At 34.9% G+C, this 21,316-nt stretch overlaps 3 protein-coding genes across 3 annotated transcripts in view; 2 read left to right on the top strand and 1 right to left on the bottom strand.

Annotated features, from left to right (window-relative positions):
• Positions 1 to 21,316, top strand: part of LOC116844106 (nitrilase and fragile histidine triad fusion protein NitFhit) — a 29,987-nt gene that overhangs the window by 5,930 nt on the left and 2,741 nt on the right. Inside the window, exon 2 of the mRNA XM_032815234.1 lies at positions 4,722 to 4,728. The gene's annotated coding sequence lies outside the window, so the exon portion shown is untranslated. The remainder of the gene's footprint in view (positions 1 to 4,721; positions 4,729 to 21,316) is intronic.
• LOC116844108 lies at positions 13,349 to 14,965 on the top strand. Its single transcript, XM_032815238.1, has 3 exons — positions 13,349 to 13,534; positions 13,991 to 14,154; positions 14,747 to 14,965. The coding sequence occupies exons 1-3, from the start codon at positions 13,486 to 13,488 to the stop codon at positions 14,807 to 14,809; spliced, it is 276 nt and encodes a 91-aa protein (XP_032671129.1). The 5' UTR covers positions 13,349 to 13,485; the 3' UTR covers positions 14,810 to 14,965.
• LOC116844105 (exocyst complex component 1) lies at positions 15,054 to 20,701 on the bottom strand. Its single transcript, XM_032815233.1, has 12 exons — positions 20,517 to 20,701; positions 19,558 to 20,075; positions 19,217 to 19,371; positions 18,828 to 19,055; positions 18,412 to 18,648; positions 17,678 to 17,918; positions 17,292 to 17,509; positions 17,029 to 17,219; positions 16,342 to 16,709; positions 16,081 to 16,226; positions 15,803 to 15,997; positions 15,054 to 15,405 (listed from the first exon to the last, which is right to left on the bottom strand). The coding sequence occupies exons 2-12, from the start codon at positions 20,003 to 20,005 to the stop codon at positions 15,253 to 15,255; spliced, it is 2,580 nt and encodes an 859-aa protein (XP_032671124.1). The 5' UTR covers positions 20,006 to 20,075; positions 20,517 to 20,701; the 3' UTR covers positions 15,054 to 15,252.

Consider the following 21,316-nt stretch of genomic DNA (forward strand, 5'->3'; position numbering starts at 1 on the left):
TATATATATATATATATATATATATATATATATATATATATATATATATATATATATAAAATTAGAAGTCTACTTATTCCTCGGCTGTTTATACTTTCCAGAAGTTTACACTTTCCAGAATAGATAACATATGAAATTCCAGAATAGATAACATTATTTTATATTTATATAGTTCCCCAGACTGTCTTTGCATTCCATATTGACTGATACATGTTAAAGTTTATGATTATTAAATATTCTTGTCTAATCTGCTAAAAAAGAGGATTTTACACAAGAGCGATATTGCGCATTTATACACGTGAAAATTTATGTAGAATCGTATTTATGCCTGTAGTATTTCAATATAAGTTAAACATCAAATTTCCTCCATGCGGAAAGAAAGTGATACGGCAAAACATCAAAATCCGCTTGGTCAAGTATTTCCCCCGCGCAAGCGCTGTTTTTGTCAAAGTGACGTTACATTGAAATTATACGTGGAACTACGTGGATGAATAATTTTGCAAACTGCAGAACGGAATCAAAGCCGAAACGCAAATAGAGAACTCGACGGGGTAAGCAAAAGGACGATACTATTTTTAACTTAAAACTGAATCCTGCGCGACTCAATAAAAACCCGATGCAATTAGCAATCATCAGAGACTTGCAAACCACCAAAAGCAAACGACATAAATATATATAAAAGGGGAAAATATAATAATCGATAAAATTCTTTCAAATAAATACGAATATAATTTTAAAAAAGTAATATTTGTGCAACATATATAATTATAAACACAAACGTAATAAAATATTTAAGTAATAAAATATTTAATTATTAAATATTTTAATTATTAATTATTTAAGTAATAAAATATTTAATTATTTAAGTTAATTTAATATAATTTATTAAATTTAATGTATTTAAATTAATTATTTATGTTAATTCATTCTGTTAAACGTAACAACACACTTAAAGCTTAGGGATTACGACTTCAGCCAGCAGTAGCAAAAATTACGTCACAGTTTTAGGCTTACTACACCCGCAGATCCGGCCTAATAGGTACGTCGGTGGGGAAATAAGCACAGTATCGCTAATAGTACCGAGAATGGAAACCAGGATATATTTCTGGACACTCCGATAACAGATTCGGTCGTATAACACGGTCGGCGTTTCAAATTTCTATGTAATTTCACCTGGAGAGATGCAGTCTCTCTGCCTGCGGTTGACAACTTGTATAGAACGGTGCTTACAAGAAATGCGGTGTACGCGTATGATTTAAACTTCGGCGATTTACTCCCGGCCGCCCGGCGTTCAATTGGATAAGAGCGAAAATTTCCGTTTCACGGAATTTCAAGTGCGAGAATAGACGTCCGCGCCGAACGAACGACTCCCTGCGGTTATTGTTGGCGCAAGGTTGAAGAATTTCAATGGAAGACGGTTTGCGTCTCGTTACGGATTCATCGTTTACTTTTGTCCAGATGGCATTTCTCCGTGAGCCAGGTGCATCGTTAGTACCGGTAACTCGAAACGAATGATCGCATCCTGTACTTTCACGTAAAAATAATGTTAGCCGCGAGCGGGAGATGGATCACTTTTAATACGATATATTGTACAAAATATTACAAAAAAAAAAAGATTACAAAATATATTATTAAAAAGAGAAGTATCGCATCTCCTGATAGCCCATTCTTGAATTAACCAAAAATAACCTTGTATTAATGTCTGAGTTTAAGATTTATTGAAACCCTCTCCGAAACTAACTTTTTTTATTAATTTTTTTTTATTTTTTTAACATTAAGGTAAAAAGCAAAAATTTATAAAATTACACAATAATATATATAATACAGCTTATGTCGCTGATAATTTGAAAAATATAAATAAGGCCTGTATGTAAACAAACACACGCAAAAAAAATTTCAGTTGGTGCAACCAAATAGGAACCAACTGAAAATTAAGTGATCAGAAGCGATATCTCTGTCATGAAAACTAATATTTCTGTTGTCGCAACCGAAAATATTCGTCTGAACATTCAACGATATTAGAACTCAATTGAGGCAACTGAGAAAACAATTGACTATACAGAAGTCTCATAAAGGAATTTTTCTGTTTCTATAGTCGAGTTTTCGTTTGATCCCTGAGCAACCGAAAATTCGGTTGCACCAACAGAATTCTTTTTTCCGTGCACGAACTAATTTTAGGCAGTGACGAAGAGAGAAATATAAACATAATTAAACAATCAGATGCGCTAATAACAACATATGTACTCCGAACGCGCAAGCATTATACAAACTATTGTAAGGTCGTGATAACATTCCCAGATAGTACAGAGAATTCAAAAAGAATTCAAAAAAATATCTGAAAAAGATATCGAATCTGTATATCACCGATTCTGAGTTCATTTTCAGATGCAAAAAGAATTCTTCAGAGTTCAGTTCGGTGAAAAGAATTCTTGTTGCATCTAAAAATGAACTCAGAATTGGTGAAATACGACTAAATTCTCTGTGCTATCTAGGTTGCCATCATCTTTGACAAATAGAAGCTTCTCAAATTTCTAATGTCAATGTAATATTTTTTTGTCATATGTAGAAAAGGAGGAGGAGGAGGATAAGGTGCGCTCTCTGTCAATTCGATTTATTTGACTAGAAACAATATAAATCTGACGTTGCGATTGTCAACATCGCGAATAATGTTCGCAAATAATGTGAGACATGCGGACCGAGAGATAGAGAAATGAACTGCGAAAGATAAATTTAAACGAGGCTGCTTTGAAGATACGCGAGATCACAGGAGTTATGCTCGCGACGTTCGAGTACAAAACGGATGAGGCAAGTTTTGATCGTGTGCAGACCAATTATACGTCCGCATATATATCTAGTGTACGCGCACAGTAACGCTAATTACACTGTTTCTCTCCACCACCGTGTATCCAACCAGTAATTTATAACTCAGAAACAGGTCGTAAAGGGAATCGTTACTAATGACATCGTAAAACCGATACAGATGTCATAGATTTAATGTGCATTATCCCCACTTGAAATGTCGCCGTGCTCCAATTTAAATCAAACCCCTGCGGGTATCAAACGAGAAGAAATAATGCCGGGACGGGAATCGGCAAATAAAAAGATGAGTCACGCTACGCGGCGCTACGATATCCCAAATCGGATATCGTTAAAACGTTGATTAAAACGTGCGCTTTATTCCGGGACAGTCAACTTTGGCTTGCGGTGTTTTGTGCGCTCAATATAAAGCATTTCATTCGCGAAAAAGATGAATACACAAACAGTTCGATTTGTCGCAAAAAAAGAGAGGAGAACAGGTATCCCCGTAAATTATACAATCACAGAGCGGCGATATAAAAACGACCCTCAAACAAAAAAATCCACAAGTTATTATTTTCTGTAATATCGCTGTAAATACTTCTGTCGAAGTCCGCAATAATGATGTCGTCATGTCAAATGCAAATATGTCCGTTCGATTTTCTTTGCATGGCATTTTCTCTTTTGCATAAACGGAGAGTATCTACAAACAAATTGAATAATCCATCAAACTACGCGTCTCGCGGTCACTTTCACAAGCAGAGTTGGATAAGTTTATTTTTATTTTTAAATACAATTTTTAATTTATACAGTTAATTCTCTCAAACTCTCAAATTAACTTGATTTACATCAAGAATTACATAAAAAACTAGGTTAAAACTCAGTTATAAAACTCAGTTAAGAGTCAACGTTAACGTTAAATTAACTTGTCAAAGTTAAAAGTCAATTATGCAAAACAATTATTATTAATAAAATTATTAATAAAAAGATAATCTTTTATTTTTAAAAATAATAATAATACTCACTGTTTTTTATGTTCAGGATTCTACAAAAGAAAAGTATACTGGCGTTCAGAGAGACAAAAAAATTCTACTATTATTTTTATTTCTCTTATTCTACATTGTTAGTAGGTCACAATATTTTAAGCATTAATGAATTATTTTAACTTGTATAAGAAAGGTTAACAAGTTGATGTGTTTTAAGATAACTAGTTTGAGTTAAACGTTATTAATCTTCTAACGTTTTAACTTTATCTTTATCTGATTAACCAGTTATTACTCAATCCTGTCGATAAGTAATAAGAGCATGGACACGTTACGGCGTGAACAATCGTCGAAAAGTCACGGCCGAAAGCTCGAAAAATACCATTCTATCGTGTAGCAAATTATCATCGCCGCGTATACACCCACCGATTTCCGTTCACTCCGTTGCTGTTTGAACGGGCGGCAGGAAAAAAGCCCAATCTCGACCGTAATTCAAACATTCGGAAGCGCGGGATATTCATCCGGGTGTGCGTTCATTCGGCAACATTTATTTCCACCGTGTCGCCCCGGCTGGAATTCAGCCCGCGGACCGCCGCCCTCGGATTGCTTCCGTCGAAAATTAGGAGCAGAAAAGGTTTCCGATGTTGCGGAAGAAGTTTCGCCGCAGAGTCCCGCGCGAAACCGCGATGCGGAATTATGGAACGGATAGACGTTAGGATCGATTAATGGAGGCCAGCCGCCTCGATGCGGTTTGGCGAAAAGTAACCGAAACTGCGACCAACCCTCAGAGCGCGGCGCGAGAACGGTTTCCGGCTCAAATGGAATTTCGAGCGTTTAACTGACAGCTGACGAATCTGCGGCACTGATGGTGTTTTAGCAGACAACCGCCGGCCGCATGCTAGAGGTGACATTTTTATCGAAAGGGATAAAGCGCGCGGAGAGTTCCGATTCTCTCGATCGAAGAACCTATCTCGCGTGTGTCCAAGTGCCGAATTAGGATCCGAAATATCGTGGACAGAATGTCTGACACGTTGTATTTTTTTTTTATATTTTATTGTGTGAATTTAGTGTAAACCCTTATAGAAATTTCAAACCAAAAATTACGACGAAAGTGGCAGTGATTGAATAGTGACAGCAATTATTTCAGTAATTACGTGGTCAGTACTTTAATCATTAGTTAATGAATTACTGCGATTGCAGAATACTGTTTGTAGCAATTTATGCCAAAATTTCTGCTAAATGAAATAAAATTTAACATCTGGTCATTTTGTTTTAAACGATAAAAAAACATTTTATTTCTTGTCATTTCATTTTTTCTAGTTCACGATATATCTCTCGTCCCGATCCCGTAATAAGTTTCTACTTTTTTTCTTAAGAAGACAAAACATCTTTGTGCATAGAAAGATTAAATTCAAAACATTGTAAATTTTTTGTTTTTCAATATTTTATTATAAAATTTAATACGAGATTTTATATTGAATACTAAAAAGAATGTTGTGTAAATTAAAAAACGACAAACGAAATAATGGCGGAACAGCAGCCATTTCTGTGAAATCTCTGTTTTCATAGTGGCTCTGTTAATCTTTTGTAAAAATTTATAAGCGAAAAAAAAGAAATATGTGTTTAATCTGCAATAAATTTTTTACTTGTTATCACAGCCGATTTTTTTTTAAATACAACTATATTAGCCTGTTAAAGCTTATTTTATAAAACAATACTTTTCCTTACATTTTTTTATTTTTTTTAAAGATATTTTTTTAATAACGATTTTTATTTGAAAAATGATTTCCAAATAATTTCCATAATCGGGTGTGATAACATCTGACAACAATATATCTTTGTGGATTATATTTTAATATATTCTTATATTGCTCAAAAAAATTATATTAGCATATTTACTAACAAATGCTAAAAAAACTCAATAACAATCGAAATACAACGAATATCAATATAATGTATATTAGCGAACTAATGATACTATTGCTTTTGGATTTTTAACTAAATATTATTATAATAAATTAGAAAGTAAACAATAAGTTAATTTTGAAACTACTACATATGAAAGAACATAATAAATATAAGAAAATTTATGTTTACTTTTCTTGTTATCAAAAATTGTAAATTACTTTTACGAAAAATTTTAATGTTGTAATTGTGTGGTTGCAAGAGATAAATATTGTGATCTCAGTCAACTATTACAACTACAAAATTTACTCCTTATATATTTTCCTCTAATATTAAAAAAATATCAAAGATTTTTTAGAATGTAATATTAGATGACTCATATTGTCTATAAAAATCAATGGTTTCAGGTCATTTGAATTTACCCGCCCTGCACCTTGTGCGGGATTCACATTGCACCCGACATTCAAGGTGCGATCCATTAAACGCTACAAATGCTTCGAAGCGCCATTTAGGCCAATCATGACTTAAACGCATGATACAAGCGCTTCAAAGCGTTTGCAGCGTTTAATGGATCAACGTAAGCGTTCAATAGTTCAATAAAAAGTCATTTTCTCGAGAGAAAAATGTTAGCTAGGAATCCTAAAAAATAAAGTTTTCTATTGAATATCAGATTATCGTGCGGCGGATGACAGATTCAGTGTGAAGGCTGGTTTATGATGGCCGTAATCCGTTAACTAATGCTGGAACCGTAAAAAATTGATCAAAATCACAGTCGATTATTCTTCGACTATGATTGGTCAATTTTTTACGATTCCGGCATAAGTTAACGGATTACGGCTATCATAAACCAGCCTTTCATCTTGCATTAGCAACTATCCAATATGGCGATTGACGGTGGTGGTGGAGGCACAGATTTCTATGGACGCGTTCCGTTACACGCTTACAACGCTCACGAGCGTCAATCTATCTTTGTTGCTCATGGATGTTAAACAAAGATAGAATGACGCTCGCGAGCGTTGCGAGCGTGTAATGGAACACGCACTATATACTACTAAACTGCTAACTTCCTAGTTACAGCTGAGGCAAAAAGTGACGGCCATTTTTGTTAAGGCATTCCATATATTCATGTACTAATTTTGCCTTAACAAAGATAGCTGCTTCTATTCACACTACGTTAAAATTTTGTCTCACTTTTATACAAGCCGACTATAGGAAGTTAGCAGTCAAGTAGTATATAGAAGTCTGTGGGTGGAGATTGATTGTGCTGCACTCTGCGTCGATGCTAGAGCTAGATCGAACTAAGAGAACTTCAGCAGAGAGAAGCATGAGAGTAGCCTGATTTCAATGGTCAGAGCTAGGCGCATTTTCGAGACGCCATCTAACAAAGTGCGCCTTTACTACGTTAGTTAGGCGCATTTTCGCGGTGGTAACGATAAAATGTGTCTGGTTCGTGCCCGTTGTACTTCCGTACAATGATAGTAAGGGCCTTTGTAGAAAAGGAAATTTTAACCGTTACCGTAAGCGACGTCGCTGACAGCCTTTTTACTACCGATTGCATTTTTCGCACATTTCTCGGCAACTACTAAAGATATCAAGATGATACAAAGAGCACTATCTGCCCCATAATTCACCTTATTGGAATTAGTAGTTTATAATAATATGAATAATATCGGAGACTCAAAACATCTCGGTTTGAATCCCGGCTTATTAGTTTAGCGGAGACTCGAAACACCTCGATTCGAATCTCGGCTTAAAGGCATGCTAGAGTGGACGACAAACTTACTAACCGTCGATAACGTAGAGGCGATTCAAAATGTAGAAAACGTTTTCTTTATTTACCGATGTATATTAGTATTCATAAATGCCTTTACACTTCCGGTATTTATAAAATTGGACTTTTTCGATCTGGCGCATCGTTTCTCAGTAAGCGTGAATCGTGACTGTTACTTGTCGGTTCTTTCAGTAACTAACAATCACGATTCACGCTTACTGAGAAACGAGAGAGAGAGAGAGAGAGAGAGAGAGAGAGAGAGAGAGAGAGATGCGCCAGATAAAAAAAATCCAATTCTCTAGATACCGGAAATGTAAAGGCATTTATAAATACTAGTATACTAATTTTATGTATATATAGATATATATTGATATTTAACAAGAGATGTATCAAGAGATAATACATCTTTTGATGTATTATCAAGAAATAATCTAACAAGAAGGAAGTTTCCCGAGTCAAAATTTCAATTGACCATTGTTATGCAAGAATGATACAATTCAAAAAATTATAAATTTTTATCAATGGATATTCCATTCATCTTTTTACACAAAACAAAAAAAAATCCAAGCTAACATTACCGCAGAATTTAATTAAGAAATGATTTCCTCGAACACAATCTCTCAATGTGATTATGGTTAAAAATACCATATACCAATATTTCTTGGTAGCATAGATTGTATTAAACAGAAAAGTAACAGAGAAACGATTAACAGGAACGCGAACTCTATAGCTTTTATTCTCAACTTCCTTTTGTTGATGAAAGTGTCCCTTAAAAGTGGCTTGCACCCAATCAAAAGACTTATGAGTTACTTTCACACGGGTGCTTTTATAAAAAAAAAAAAGAGAGCTCAGAATAAATATCTACGAAGATAAAGGCAAAATTGCACGTATATGATAAGATATAATTGCACGTATATGAGATGAGTTTTCGTACGCGAATTTTCGTTTTGCATATATACAGCTTTCATTTTCAACTATTCACTTTTCCCCACCCGTAGTTTGAGTGGCATGATTAATACATGCTTAGATTTATTCACGTGTCGTATATTATTTCTTCTCCCCAGAAGTAATTTTACCCCCACTGAAATTTAATTTGTCGTCTTGACAACGACAAACGCGTATGCATAAGAAAATATCTCCGAAGAGATAGTATATCATATATAATACGACATAATAAGTTATAAAGTATAATAATCACATAGTATATATAGAGCATATATAGAATATATATAAAACATATATAGAGCATAAAACAAGCATATATAACATATACAGAGCATATAAATATATGTTGAAATATATCAGTTTAATATATCATCAAAAAATAATCCGACGAGAAGCAAGCTTGCCGAGTCGAAATTTCAATTGGCCATTGTTGTGCAAGAATGATCTAATTCAAAACATTACAAATTTTTATCAATAGATATTCCATTCACATCTTTTTAAACCAAACAAAAAAAATTCAAATCTTATAGATGCTTGAAATGAGTTAAGAAACAGTTTTTTTTTATTTTTTATCAATCGCGTTTTTTACATATTTTTCTAAGGATTGAGCTAATCAATATTCTTAAAGAAATGGAAATGCTTGACTATTGCTATCAATTATCGAATAACTATCGAATAACTATTGTTATTCAATTATCGTTGAACTATTGCGAAAATCTCAGAGCTAAATTCTTTGGTTGGATCATTCTTACGTAACTCCGGCAAATTGCAAATTCTAATTCTTACTTTACTTCCCGTCGGACCCAATGCGATTTACGTCTACGTGCATGCAAACTACGTAAAGTGACGCTTTGTGTCTACTATGTGAGCGTCTAAATTGAGCGCTCACCATTACGCATCGTCCCACGGTGTCCAGGGTCCACCAGCCATCCTGTCGCTGCATCTGACACTGCATCTGTCCTCGCGTCCCACGTCGCCTGTAATTCACTCCCGACCGCGGTAATCTTACGCGGAAGTTTCACAAAAAATCCCGTCTCTCTTAGAGGATACACTCCGAGTTGCGAATTGCGTATGAAATATCGCGAATTACGTCTTCGAAGAAATATCGATCTTTCGGATAAACAACGAGTATGTGTGACGAATTCAGCAACGGCCCGATCGAGTTGTAGTGTATCGCTTTGATACACGCACGACGCAAATCACTTATGAAGAAAACGCAATCCGCGAGCGAAGGGAACACGCCACGCGAGTCAAAGGCCGATCTCGCAAAATCTTTCGATGCGTGGGCGAAGTAATCTGTGCGAGATTCTCACGTACGACACGGAATATCCCTAATGTAACGTTTCGATGGTGCAGCATAGTAGGCTGCAATGTAGCTCCGTAATATTTTTACGGATAACAGCTCCGCAATACTTTAGCGAAGACAATTTCGCAATATTTTTGCGGATAACAGCTCCACAATACTTTTGCGAAGATAATTCCGCAATGCTTTTGCGGATAACAACTCCGTAATATTTCTGCACAATTCGCTCGCGCAAATCCGGTGAAATTCGCAAACCTATCAAATTAATAATCGCAAACGCATATGAATGAAAAATCAAAAATTATGAGAATTATGACGATAAAGATTTTATTCAAAATTCACGCGAAAAAAAATATTACCGCGTGTGGCGCCTGTTTTTTTCGATGGAACTCGTTGCGCGCCGCGTAAGTAAACAACTGCTCGTATGTCTGACTTGTGTACATCGCGTTTTTCGCTAGGGATCAACGCTCGCTAGCATTGTCTTTATTGTATCCCGCGTTAAGAAACTCTAAGTGAAAAATTTAAATTTGAAAATTTTCCGACGATCGTGAAATTAATTTTGCATACAGTTTATATAATCACGTTAAATCGCTTCGCGTAAGTGTCGTGCGATATGGAATTTGACTTAATAACGAAGCACAAACACTATTTTATAAAATGTAATCGCGATTTAAACTCCTGCGAGAGAGGAAATTGAGAAAATTAACGACTGGCGGAAAATCTATGACGCGGGTGATGTGTTTGCGCATTTTTTGTGTCGCAATCTCTTTGCGCGTTGGCGCACTGCTCAAGACACCTGGAAGATCGCATTCAATAAAACTGAATAATTTTACAAAATTTTGAATGTTCAGAGCGTATAGTCAATACTTTAAATATCTACCAGATAGTGTTGGGGTTTGATTAATCAAAATTTCCTCCGACAAAAATCGTCGACCAATCAATAATCTAACTTAATCGATTAATAAATATATGTACATTGGGAGAAAACTACTCGAAAATTTATTTGCCAAATTTATGTAGAATATGCATTACTAAATTATTGATAAAGCGATCTTTCAAATGTTTCGAGCAGGGTACTTTTTATTGGACGGCACGTACACATACTACAACTACAGCAAAGTAAATCGCATTGATTCATGCACTACATCAAAAGACTTTTTGTCTTTCTATTATCAATATGTTTTTTGTTTTGACTCACCAACCCGCCGATCAGGGTAGCCACATTCTGCTTTCCTTTCTGGAACAGAAAAATGCCATTTCGCATATAGATTCATGCACTAATGTTGATTTAAATGAAGAAATTTGAAGGATTAAAAAAAATAAGCGCGATATTTTTTATGCTGGAAGAACTTTTCGGAATGCATTCACACTTGGAATATTCCACTTTCCTTTTTCTCGACGTTGCAAGTAAATCTCTTAATCAGAACAAATCAAAATTTTTCAAGTGGTGATGTTACTCAGAAAAAATTCTCCCCGCGTGTAATTACGATTTAACGCGATCTTTGATTTGATTCAAGTTATCTCGATTTCGAGCAAGAGAATTATCAATCTTGTCGGATTTCTAATTACAAATGCTAATTAATGAAGCTCACCTTCGAGTTAACCCTGCTCGGCCCGAGCCGGATCCTCCGGCGCAGCAGCCCCTAAGAGTCAGCTGGTCGTCTGCTTCGTTTCTGCAACAGAAAGCAGATTTAATTTAATATTATACACGACAGTGGAGGCATTAAAGAACTCGATTTCAAATAAGAAAATTTCAAGTTTTATCGGATTTATCGGAATTATGAATTTAAATCAGTGAAACCCACCTTCGCGCCAACTCTGCCAGGCCCAACCGGATCCTCCGGTGCAGCATCCTCTTAAAGTCGAGTGCTCATCTCTGCAACAAAAAACAGATTTAATTGAGTATTAATTAGTTACACGATGATGGAAGCATCAAGGAACTCGATTCCAAACAAGACAATTTTCAGCTTTGTCGAATTTCTAATTATAAGTACAAATTAGTGAAGCTCACCTTCGAGCCGACTCAAAAAGGCCCAAGCCGAATCCTTCGGCGCGGCATCCTCCAGACATCGCATCCTGCGTGACTGCGTCTGCACTATTAAATCTCTGTGACAGGAATTTAATTTAACTTAATAATTTAATAATTTAATATCAATTAGTTACACGCGACAGCAAAATGAGAAAAAGAAATCGTCGTAACAGCACGCTCGAGTTCCTTCCCACACAGCAGAAATGTCCCAAATACATCATAGAAATATCTTGAAGATATCACATATCCCAAATATATCTTTAGGATATCCCTATGATATATTGGACACCTCTGCTGTATGGGTTTCCAATGCGCAATAAGAAATAATTAAATCGTAGCTGAATAAAGAAGTAATAATATCCGATTAATATATATATTAATGCATGATGATATTAATATCTTATCGACAACCATATAATAATATCCGGTAGTATCGATTAATTACACACAACAGCAAGACAAGATAAGGAAATCATCGTAAAGGCACGCTCGAGTTGCTTCCCAATACGCAATAAAAATAATTAAATGACAACCGAAAAAAGAAATAATAATACTCGAATAATAAATGGGTGATGATAATATTTGATCGGCATTGAGGAACTCGATCGCGACGTTTCTCTATTTAACAAGTAAAAAAGTAAATGAAACGCAGTAATTACCTGTCGCGGTAATTAAAGCCCAACACTTGCTCGCGTGAGAAGTACGCGTCTTAATTTGTCTTAATTATTGCCTCAATTGTCGCGAAGTCGAAATGCGATATTAAAAATCGGCACGGTAAAAAATAACACGGCAGCTCCCGATGTACTTGTCTCGACGGTTGGGAATGTTATGGCGTGACGCTCGAGCACGTGCTCACGTACGCGTGTTTACATGATCCGGTCGCGCGTTCCCTCAAGCGCACGGGCGGGCCGTTACGAGAGTCCGTTTACCTAGCCTTTGTGGAGCCTAGAGTTTTTGTTAGAGCCGTTGCCCAGATATTATTATTACCGATTATTCGATCATTATTTCGTTATTATCCTCTCGCGGATATTATCACACGATTGTCAAGCAGATATTATTATCACTACCATTTAAAATATTCGAGTATTATTACTTCTTTATTCAATTATTATTTAATTTATTCGGTTATTATTTAATTATTGCTATTACGTATAGGAAAGCAACTCGAGCGTGCCGTTACGACAATTTTTTTTACTTCGTATTTAATCAGTTATTATTGCTGTTGCCCAGTTATTGTTATTCATTGTTTTTATCGATAATTCAATCATCGTTATTATCCGCTCGCGGCTATTATCACATAATTGTCGAGCAGATATTATTATAATTATTATAAAAAAGTAATAATAGGCCTGTTCTTTTTCGCTACACTACTGCACTAGTGCAATAAGTTAAAATGAAAAAATATACATGTATCTCGCTTTAACTTATTGCACCAATTCAGCAGCGCAGCGAAAAAGAACAGGCCTAATATTCGAATAATAAATAGTAGTGATAATAACACCTGATAGTAGTGATAACACCTGATCGACAATCGTGTAACAATAGCCGCGAACGTAGTAAAGGCGCACTTTGTTAGATGGCGTCTCGAAAATGCGCCTAGCTCTGGCTTCATTGAAATCAGGCTGGTGCCGCTCTCAGGCTTCTCTCTGACTTCAGTAAGATACGAGGAGTCAAAATCGATCTTGTAACAGCTCCTCGCTCATTTCGTGTTACAATACGTGAATTCGCAACTGTCGCAAATTAATCTTGCGAGATGTTCAAGCAGGTGTTGCGACCGGTTGTTCGCAACGTGGTCAAAAATGGTGAGATACTCTGCGCTTTAAATTTGTTCGCGTTGGCCATATCTTATATAATATCTGCGCTATCACGCGTAAATGTACACTGAATTATTATTCTGTAACATATAGAAATGATAGATGCAAAATTTATTCCCGAATCCCCCACTCACATAAGATTATTCTATCAATTCGTAGTCAACTTTCTTATCTTTAAACTTTGTAACATTAGTAACTTTATATGAAATTCTAAGGGATAGTTATAAAGGGTTTTTGATAAATTGACTTTTTTGGATATGAAACTATACAAGGACTTATGATTAATTAGCAAACTCACATCTTAATTTGAGTTGTTTTTGTAACAACTTTAATAGAAAATTGCCATTCAAATATTTGATGTTAAAAGAGCTACAGAAACACAAATATGTGTAAACTAAAATGACAATGTTTGTGCTTTATATAACATATATTTTTAATACTAAGGTACCCGTTCATCGAGCTCAAAAGTTTTGGATATTAGAGTACCGACAATAAATGACATACCAGTGCCAAAAGGATCATGGCGTGAGCATTATGAGAAAAGACAGAAAGTTTACAATACTCAATTAATCGTTGGTATCACTGCTCTAGTGAGCACATTAACTTTTGTATGTATCAACTTTATAACATTATAAATAGTACTAAGTATATATTTGCTTTAAAATATCACTTAAAAACTCAATTTTCTAGTATAATTTTATATGTTTTATCATTATAATCTTACATTTCAATTTTTTAGTAAATAATAGAATCTTATTCTCTGTCCCTAATCTCAATTTCTTTTATGACAAATAAGAACTTTACTACAGTTATTGATATACAGTTCTGTATTGTATCAAATTAATTGTGTAACAAGTAGACCAGCTTATACACCAATGTTTCTTTAATTTGATTTATTTAATAATAAAGCAGCATTTGTAGATAATATTGTAGATGATCATAATAATCAACTATTGATCAGAATGTCGAGGTGTGGTTACTTGTTACATATACATACACATACATATATATATATTATATGATATATTTCTAATAATTGTGGTAAAACTTTTGCCATTCTTTTATATGAAATTCTTTAAACTTGTCCTCAGAAGAGAATTTATATTAAAATTCAGTTTAAAAAAATTTTTTTATATCTTTATATATTGCAAGTTGAAATTAAACTTTGTACAATATATAATTTGTGTGTATTATTTTCAGATAAAAGTTTCGGGTATTATCTTCTTTAACTTTAACCCACCTGAGATACCTACTGAGAAGTGAACATCAGAATATTAGATAATTACAATAGATATATACAAAGCAATCCAGCCACACAGCTATAATGAATATATTATAATAAATGTGTACTTTATTGTGAGAGTGTAACACGCAATATGTAACTTGTACTCTTCAATAAATGGTCCATATTTATAACAAGTCCATGTACTATCTCTGCCCTGTTCTTAACTTAAAAGCACAGCAAAATATACACAAAAATAAATATATAAATATATATGCACATAAATATTTAATATTCTGTAGTATTAAAATAACTTTATTGTTATTCAATTGTTACACAGTTTTTTGTCGAAGTATTGTAATATTTGAGAATACTTGCATATACATGATTTTGCAGCATAATTATCTTTAAAATTGTTCTAGTAATTATATTCATATTTACCTGAGTCAAATTAAACAATGTTATTTTATTACGTTCCAGCTATTTAATGAGATCGCGCTATTTCTGAGAAGAATTCTAAAATATCTTGGATAGTAAATTCCAATGTCACCATACTGTCCGGATAGCAACGTTGTATCAGCTCTTCGATATTTCTATATTGCGCGATAAATTCATTCTGCATCTCACGCCAGACGACCTAAAGTGTAATTAAAAATAATTAAATTCCAAATATTATATATGTGGTCGAAAGTAACGAATCAGAATGACGCAATGTAAAACCAAAGTATTCAAAATTTATAACCAGGAGTTAAATATTTTATATATTTTATTATTCTGTAATCTTGTTATTTGCGGTCGGTTTTATAAAAAATACACTAAGATACTAAGAATTTACACACATTTATATTACACACTAAGAATAGAGCTTTGGTTCCTTATTAGTTGAGTGTATTTTGTTTATCTCCTGTTTGTAAACAATCTATACAAATAATCAAAAAATCATTCGCATATTTATATGAATAATATCACGATTATTACCGAATTATTGAAAAAGCATTGGAGTATTATTGAGAAACCTCTCGTGTTTCACTTACCTGCAATAAATTCTCCTCTTCACACAGATGCTTCTCAACTTTACGATACAGGTTCTCCAAACCTTTCTTAACTTCTCTCGCAGGATATTCCTTTACCACTCGTCTTAACTCCTGTTTGCTGAAAGCCATCTGATAACTAACTTCGGATTCTTTTACGCCGGCCCCTACCTTAGCTTGAACACCTTCAAAGAATAACTGAAAAGTGAATGTTCTTCTGTAGCTTTAATCAAAATACTTTGATATGATAGTAAGAATATCTCTTCTAAGCGAAAATTTACATTAAGTTTCTCAAGAGGCCGGCCAAAATATTGCGTAACGTAAGCACGCAGTGCATCTTGATATTTTTGTTTAGCTTCTTTTCGCTCGTGATCCAGCACGGAGATCTTTAATTGCGACAAAAGATCGTACAGGTGATGGAAATTCTCTGTAAAATATAACAAATATGCCCATAATTATTGAAATATGCGGTACAATTTATATATCGTTAATTATTGAAATAATAGAGATATAGCAATTATCATCGGTCACTAAAATATTACCCATTTTTATGACCTCTTGTGGCGTCTTGTGATGTTCTCGGCTGTGAATGACGATAGCATCGAACATGGTGCTCACCAGCTTCGTGTACCACTTGTCGAGATCGACCTTTCTGTCGGAGTTACGGAAGATCTTTTCCGCGATTCTCGCGAAAGGCCCGAAGTTCTCTATGTACGGCAGTATGCCGCACTTGTGCCGGCGATTAACTTTCGTGTCACACAATATGGACTGCAACTGTGCTTGCATGAACTTGTCGAACGCGCGTTTCACGTGGATCAGAGCAGACGCGAATGTCATTGACAGAAACGAGCCGGTATCCTGGGCGGACATGACGTGTTGCGACAAACGCACCAGTACGTACATACACCAGCTACAAGCAATGATTAATAATTTTATATAAATTTATTTCAATAGACAGTCCTTGTTAAACATCTAAAAAGATACCGGTTATATTCATAAAAATGATTAATTCTTCGAAATTGAATATAATTCTATCTCCTATCTCTCTCTTACTTGACAAGCACAACAAATCTTTTGTACCAATCTAATGCGTGATCACATAAAATAGTACGAACTCTGAGGAGTTTTCCAAATGAGCTTTAGACACGAATGTGTTAAATTGCGTCATTTGCGCAACTATGCTCCAGGCTAATTCTGCACAGAGAAACGGCGATGTCTTGCGCACTTACAAACTGTCTATTTTGTCCAAGAAACCGATGAAATTGTTCAATTCGGCCTCCAACGACGGGAATATCGCAGCCATCGTTGCGCGTACGTCCTCATTCACCTGCCGCTCCAGTCTCTTGCTCGCCGTCGAAGTCACCGAACCGGGACTCGCTGCGCCGTTACTCGTGTTCTCTATCTCTTCTATCTCGCTACTCTGCGCAACACATCACGGACATGAGTCCAAGACGATCGAGACGACCGCGCTTATACGAAGATGTATACTCACTTTGGAAGGCGAGAGAACGGAATCCAGTTGAAGAAACGAGACGCAGAATCCTTGCTCAGCGAGACACACCGGCTGCATTTGCGAAAGCACGCAGTCGAGCACCGAATCCAAGAGATTCCCCTCGCCCACAGGCGCCCATACTTCGCCGCTCAGCAAGCAGATGGGAGCCGGATTAAGCAGATCCTCGCCTTTTTGGCCGCTAGACCTTGATGTATTTACTTAAAACGTACTTGTCTTTTACTGATACATCAAATTTGCGGAGACAGAAGAGCGCACGCAATAGAGCACCAATTGATCTCACATCTGAGATAATCACTTCCATATTTGTTCTTATTTATGATTTGTTCATCGATCGGAGCTCTACCGTAGAAATTTGATTGTTGTACCTTGCAGCCGCTTGGCAATCAGTTTGTTTTTGGCTTCCTCGAAGAAGCGCTTCAGATCCCTTTTATATAGTTTGCTCATGGTGTCGGTGTAAACCTTGGTTAACTGCACAAACGCCTTGTTATCCAGCGCTCTTAGCAGCTGCATCAATTCGGTATACGGCACCAGCTCGTGATGAACCCCTTGGTGAGTAGGTAGAATTAGCTCTGTCATGGAAGCCGATGTATCTCCGATATCGTTACCCTGTAATTGAATGTAAGAATGTAATTAATTGGAAAGCTGAAGATAAATACTCTCGTGATCAAACATCCGTTTAAAATGTTAAGGTCACTTCACTACAGAAATTTTGATTGAAGATGTCAGAAGTGAGAAAACTCATGGCTAAAATTCTTGCGTGCTATTTCTAAATAAAAAGATATTTGTATGAAATCTTTTTTTATTTTTTAAACCTAGTCTAGAACTACTGCTCCTTTGTCTACTTCTAGGAAATATATTTGTATAAAAGAACTAAAAGAATTCGGAGCATTTTCCAAGTATATCCTCAAGCACTCTGAAGTATTCTTTCATTCAAATATCTTTTTATTTGGAATTGGTACGCAAGAATTTTCAACATGTAATTTCTCGCCTCTGACAATTCAGCATAGTCGCGGTGAATATCCAGAAGCCTCAATCGCATTAATCGTGTTACGTAATAAAAAGAAAAAAGACAAGATGTCAGAAAAGATTGTAAAATTACCAAATGTATAAAAAGATTATTTAGATGTCTTGCAACAATGACTGAAAATTTCGCCTTGAGTTTGTCCAATCGCCTTTTTTGTTCAGTGACAGCGCTCAATTTGTCCAGACCCGGTGGAAGAGGTGCTGTGATTGCCTTCAAAAGCGCCGCACCTGCCAAACTGAGCTCTTCTCTTTCGGCCGGTAACTCGGCTTCGTTCAAAGCACGTTGGTGCGTTGCGGAAATATCTAACTGTGACTTTAAAAGAAGAAGTATTAAACAGCATTTTACGACATTTCAAATGTCGTAAATATTGAAAATATATACGCCAACTAAATGAATACTAAATATTTATGAAATGTAAACTAATTATATATATATATATATATATATATATATATATTGAAGAAATTCTAATGATATTTTTGTTTACTTACAATCACCATATTTAGTTGATTTAATAATAATCTCGCGTTATTATTCGCCGTATGTATAGCCTGATTCTTCTGACCAACCCGGGCCATTACTTCTCTTATTCTTCCTAATGCTTCATCATACGCCGCCAATCGCGCCTCCACGATGGAAGCCTCAATTATTGCAGCATCTATACTATTCATCAATTGTGTCACTCTTTGCTCCGATGCTAAGACTGAGTGCACGTTTTCCTACATAATAATACAATACAAAATTTGTATTAAAAGTTTTTGTTATAACTAACGTACGCTCTCTCTCTCTCTCTCTCTCTCTCTCTCTCTCTCTCTCTCTTTTTCTCCCCTTATTATATTTGTTTCTTTTCTTTAAAAAGATTTCAATATCATTATTTTACCCCATCAAGAATAGACAGATCCTTTGAAAGTGTTTCCATAAAAAGTTCAGCATTAGAAACAGCATATTCACAATTTTCTATCATGTGTTTCAAATCTGCAGCTTCTTTCTCAGTAATAGGTTGGTAGTCTGAAGAAATAGGTGATGCTAAGAGGTCTGAAAAAACATGTTATTATCTGCAAATATTAAGAGGATAAAACTATATTTTTATTAATACAATTGTACTTTTTTATATACACTTTATTAATACAATTGTACTTTTTTATATACACACACACACACACACACATATATAAAGCATGAATTTTAAATTAATTAGATTAAACAACAAAGATAATGTACCTGGTGTAAATGTGATACTGTCACTCTCCTTCAATGCTGTCGGATCAATTAGCCATTCTTTAGGAATATTCTTAAATTCTGGTCTCTGAGTTAAACTGCACGAGTAAGTATACAAATTACTGATAAACGTTCGCCTCTCTTGTACCGTAGTGGATGACCATTTATATACTTTATCAATATGTAACTCTATGTCCATCGAATCACTTTTTACACCATCTACAACTTGTATATCGCTCAGAGGCCAGGACTGTTTCTTCTTATAAACATTCTTGTCATTTTTCTTCACTTGATATAATATAAGAGATCCTGGTGTATCTGTCGTTGTAGCGAGACATAAAAAACTCATCTTTTTCTTTTTATAAGCCTTACTGACATAACATACACTCAGTAGTTTCTCATCACTAGGAGTAAATACTTCCCTCTGTAAAGTATGCCGAATGGCTGCCATGGCTCAACCTTAATTTATATTATGTATCTTCTTTCTACTTTCTCTTATTTATAACTTGTTTCTATGAGACCTGATAAATTATTACCAATGTTAAATATATACAGACTATGGTCTATGCTAAGTTCTATATTCTATCCTATTTCCTTTCTTTTAGATCAATTATCTTCAGCAAAAAATTGATTAAAAGATATTAATTTTAATATTAAATACTTTCATATTTATTAAATCATACTTGCATTAACATGATCATTCTAGGACTACTTGTACATCTTAAAAATATTTAAAAATATACAGATGTAAGTATACTGTATACATATATATATAATTTTACAGATTTAAATAGTGAATTATTAAATGTTGTGTATATATATATATATGTCTATGTACGATATTAGGAAATTACTTAACAAACCAACTATTGATACAAATTCATCATAATAAAAATTTCAGGTAAGAGGTTATATTATATCAATATATTAACAGTATTTCCTTATCGATCAAAAAGACTTACGTAAACATTTTTGTGAGATCCTCCGCACTGCACAATCGTTAATATTTTCGTTGTAATTACATTGTATTGAATATATACATAGTATCGAAGTTCTTATCTCTATATAAAGTTTTCTCCAAAATTACAGTATCTGTCATAACAAAAGGGGCGTTAGTTACACCAAAAGTGTATTAAGCTTGTTCTTCTTTGGTCTGTTCTTTTCGGCTGCACTGCTGACTGTGCAATAAGTTAGAGTGAGACAAGTATATTTTTTCTCACTCTAACTTATTGCATCAGTTCAGCAGGCAGCCGAAAAGAATAGACCACTAGATTGAATTTTTGTACGAATGCAAGAATGCGTTCTTGTTTGTAATGCGCAAATATTATAACGTATTGTTAATTATTACATTACTACAGCCGTTTTATCCTTCACTGTATTATTATACGTACTTGCAAAAAAATTTATATTGCCTGTACTGTGTTACGTCCACGATAGATAACTATATAGGGAAATTTGAAAGTAGTGAAATCAGTGACTTACGTGGACGGTCAACAGAGTGATGGCTCCGCTTTTGGGTCACTCTGCTTTTCACCGAGTTTACCCTGGGTCTCGGGAGCCTGGCGAAACGATTGATGAATCTGGCGGAAAATCAGCGGTGCTTGTTCTCCTGGCTTAGCCTCGGAAGTTCCGATACCACGCGGGTTGATGCGGCCCGTGATTCAGAATTTGATTTCGCAATGTTTGAAATATGAAGGGTAGGCAAAAGTAATTGCAACACAGTCGGATTTTACGACTAAGTATAATATGCTGAATAAGTACA

This window comes from Odontomachus brunneus, unplaced genomic scaffold (assembly GCF_010583005.1).
Source record: "Odontomachus brunneus isolate Ranch 3 - 2012 unplaced genomic scaffold, Obru_v1 Obru_scaffold_039, whole genome shotgun sequence".
Lineage (NCBI taxonomy): Eukaryota > Metazoa > Arthropoda > Insecta > Hymenoptera > Formicidae > Odontomachus > Odontomachus brunneus.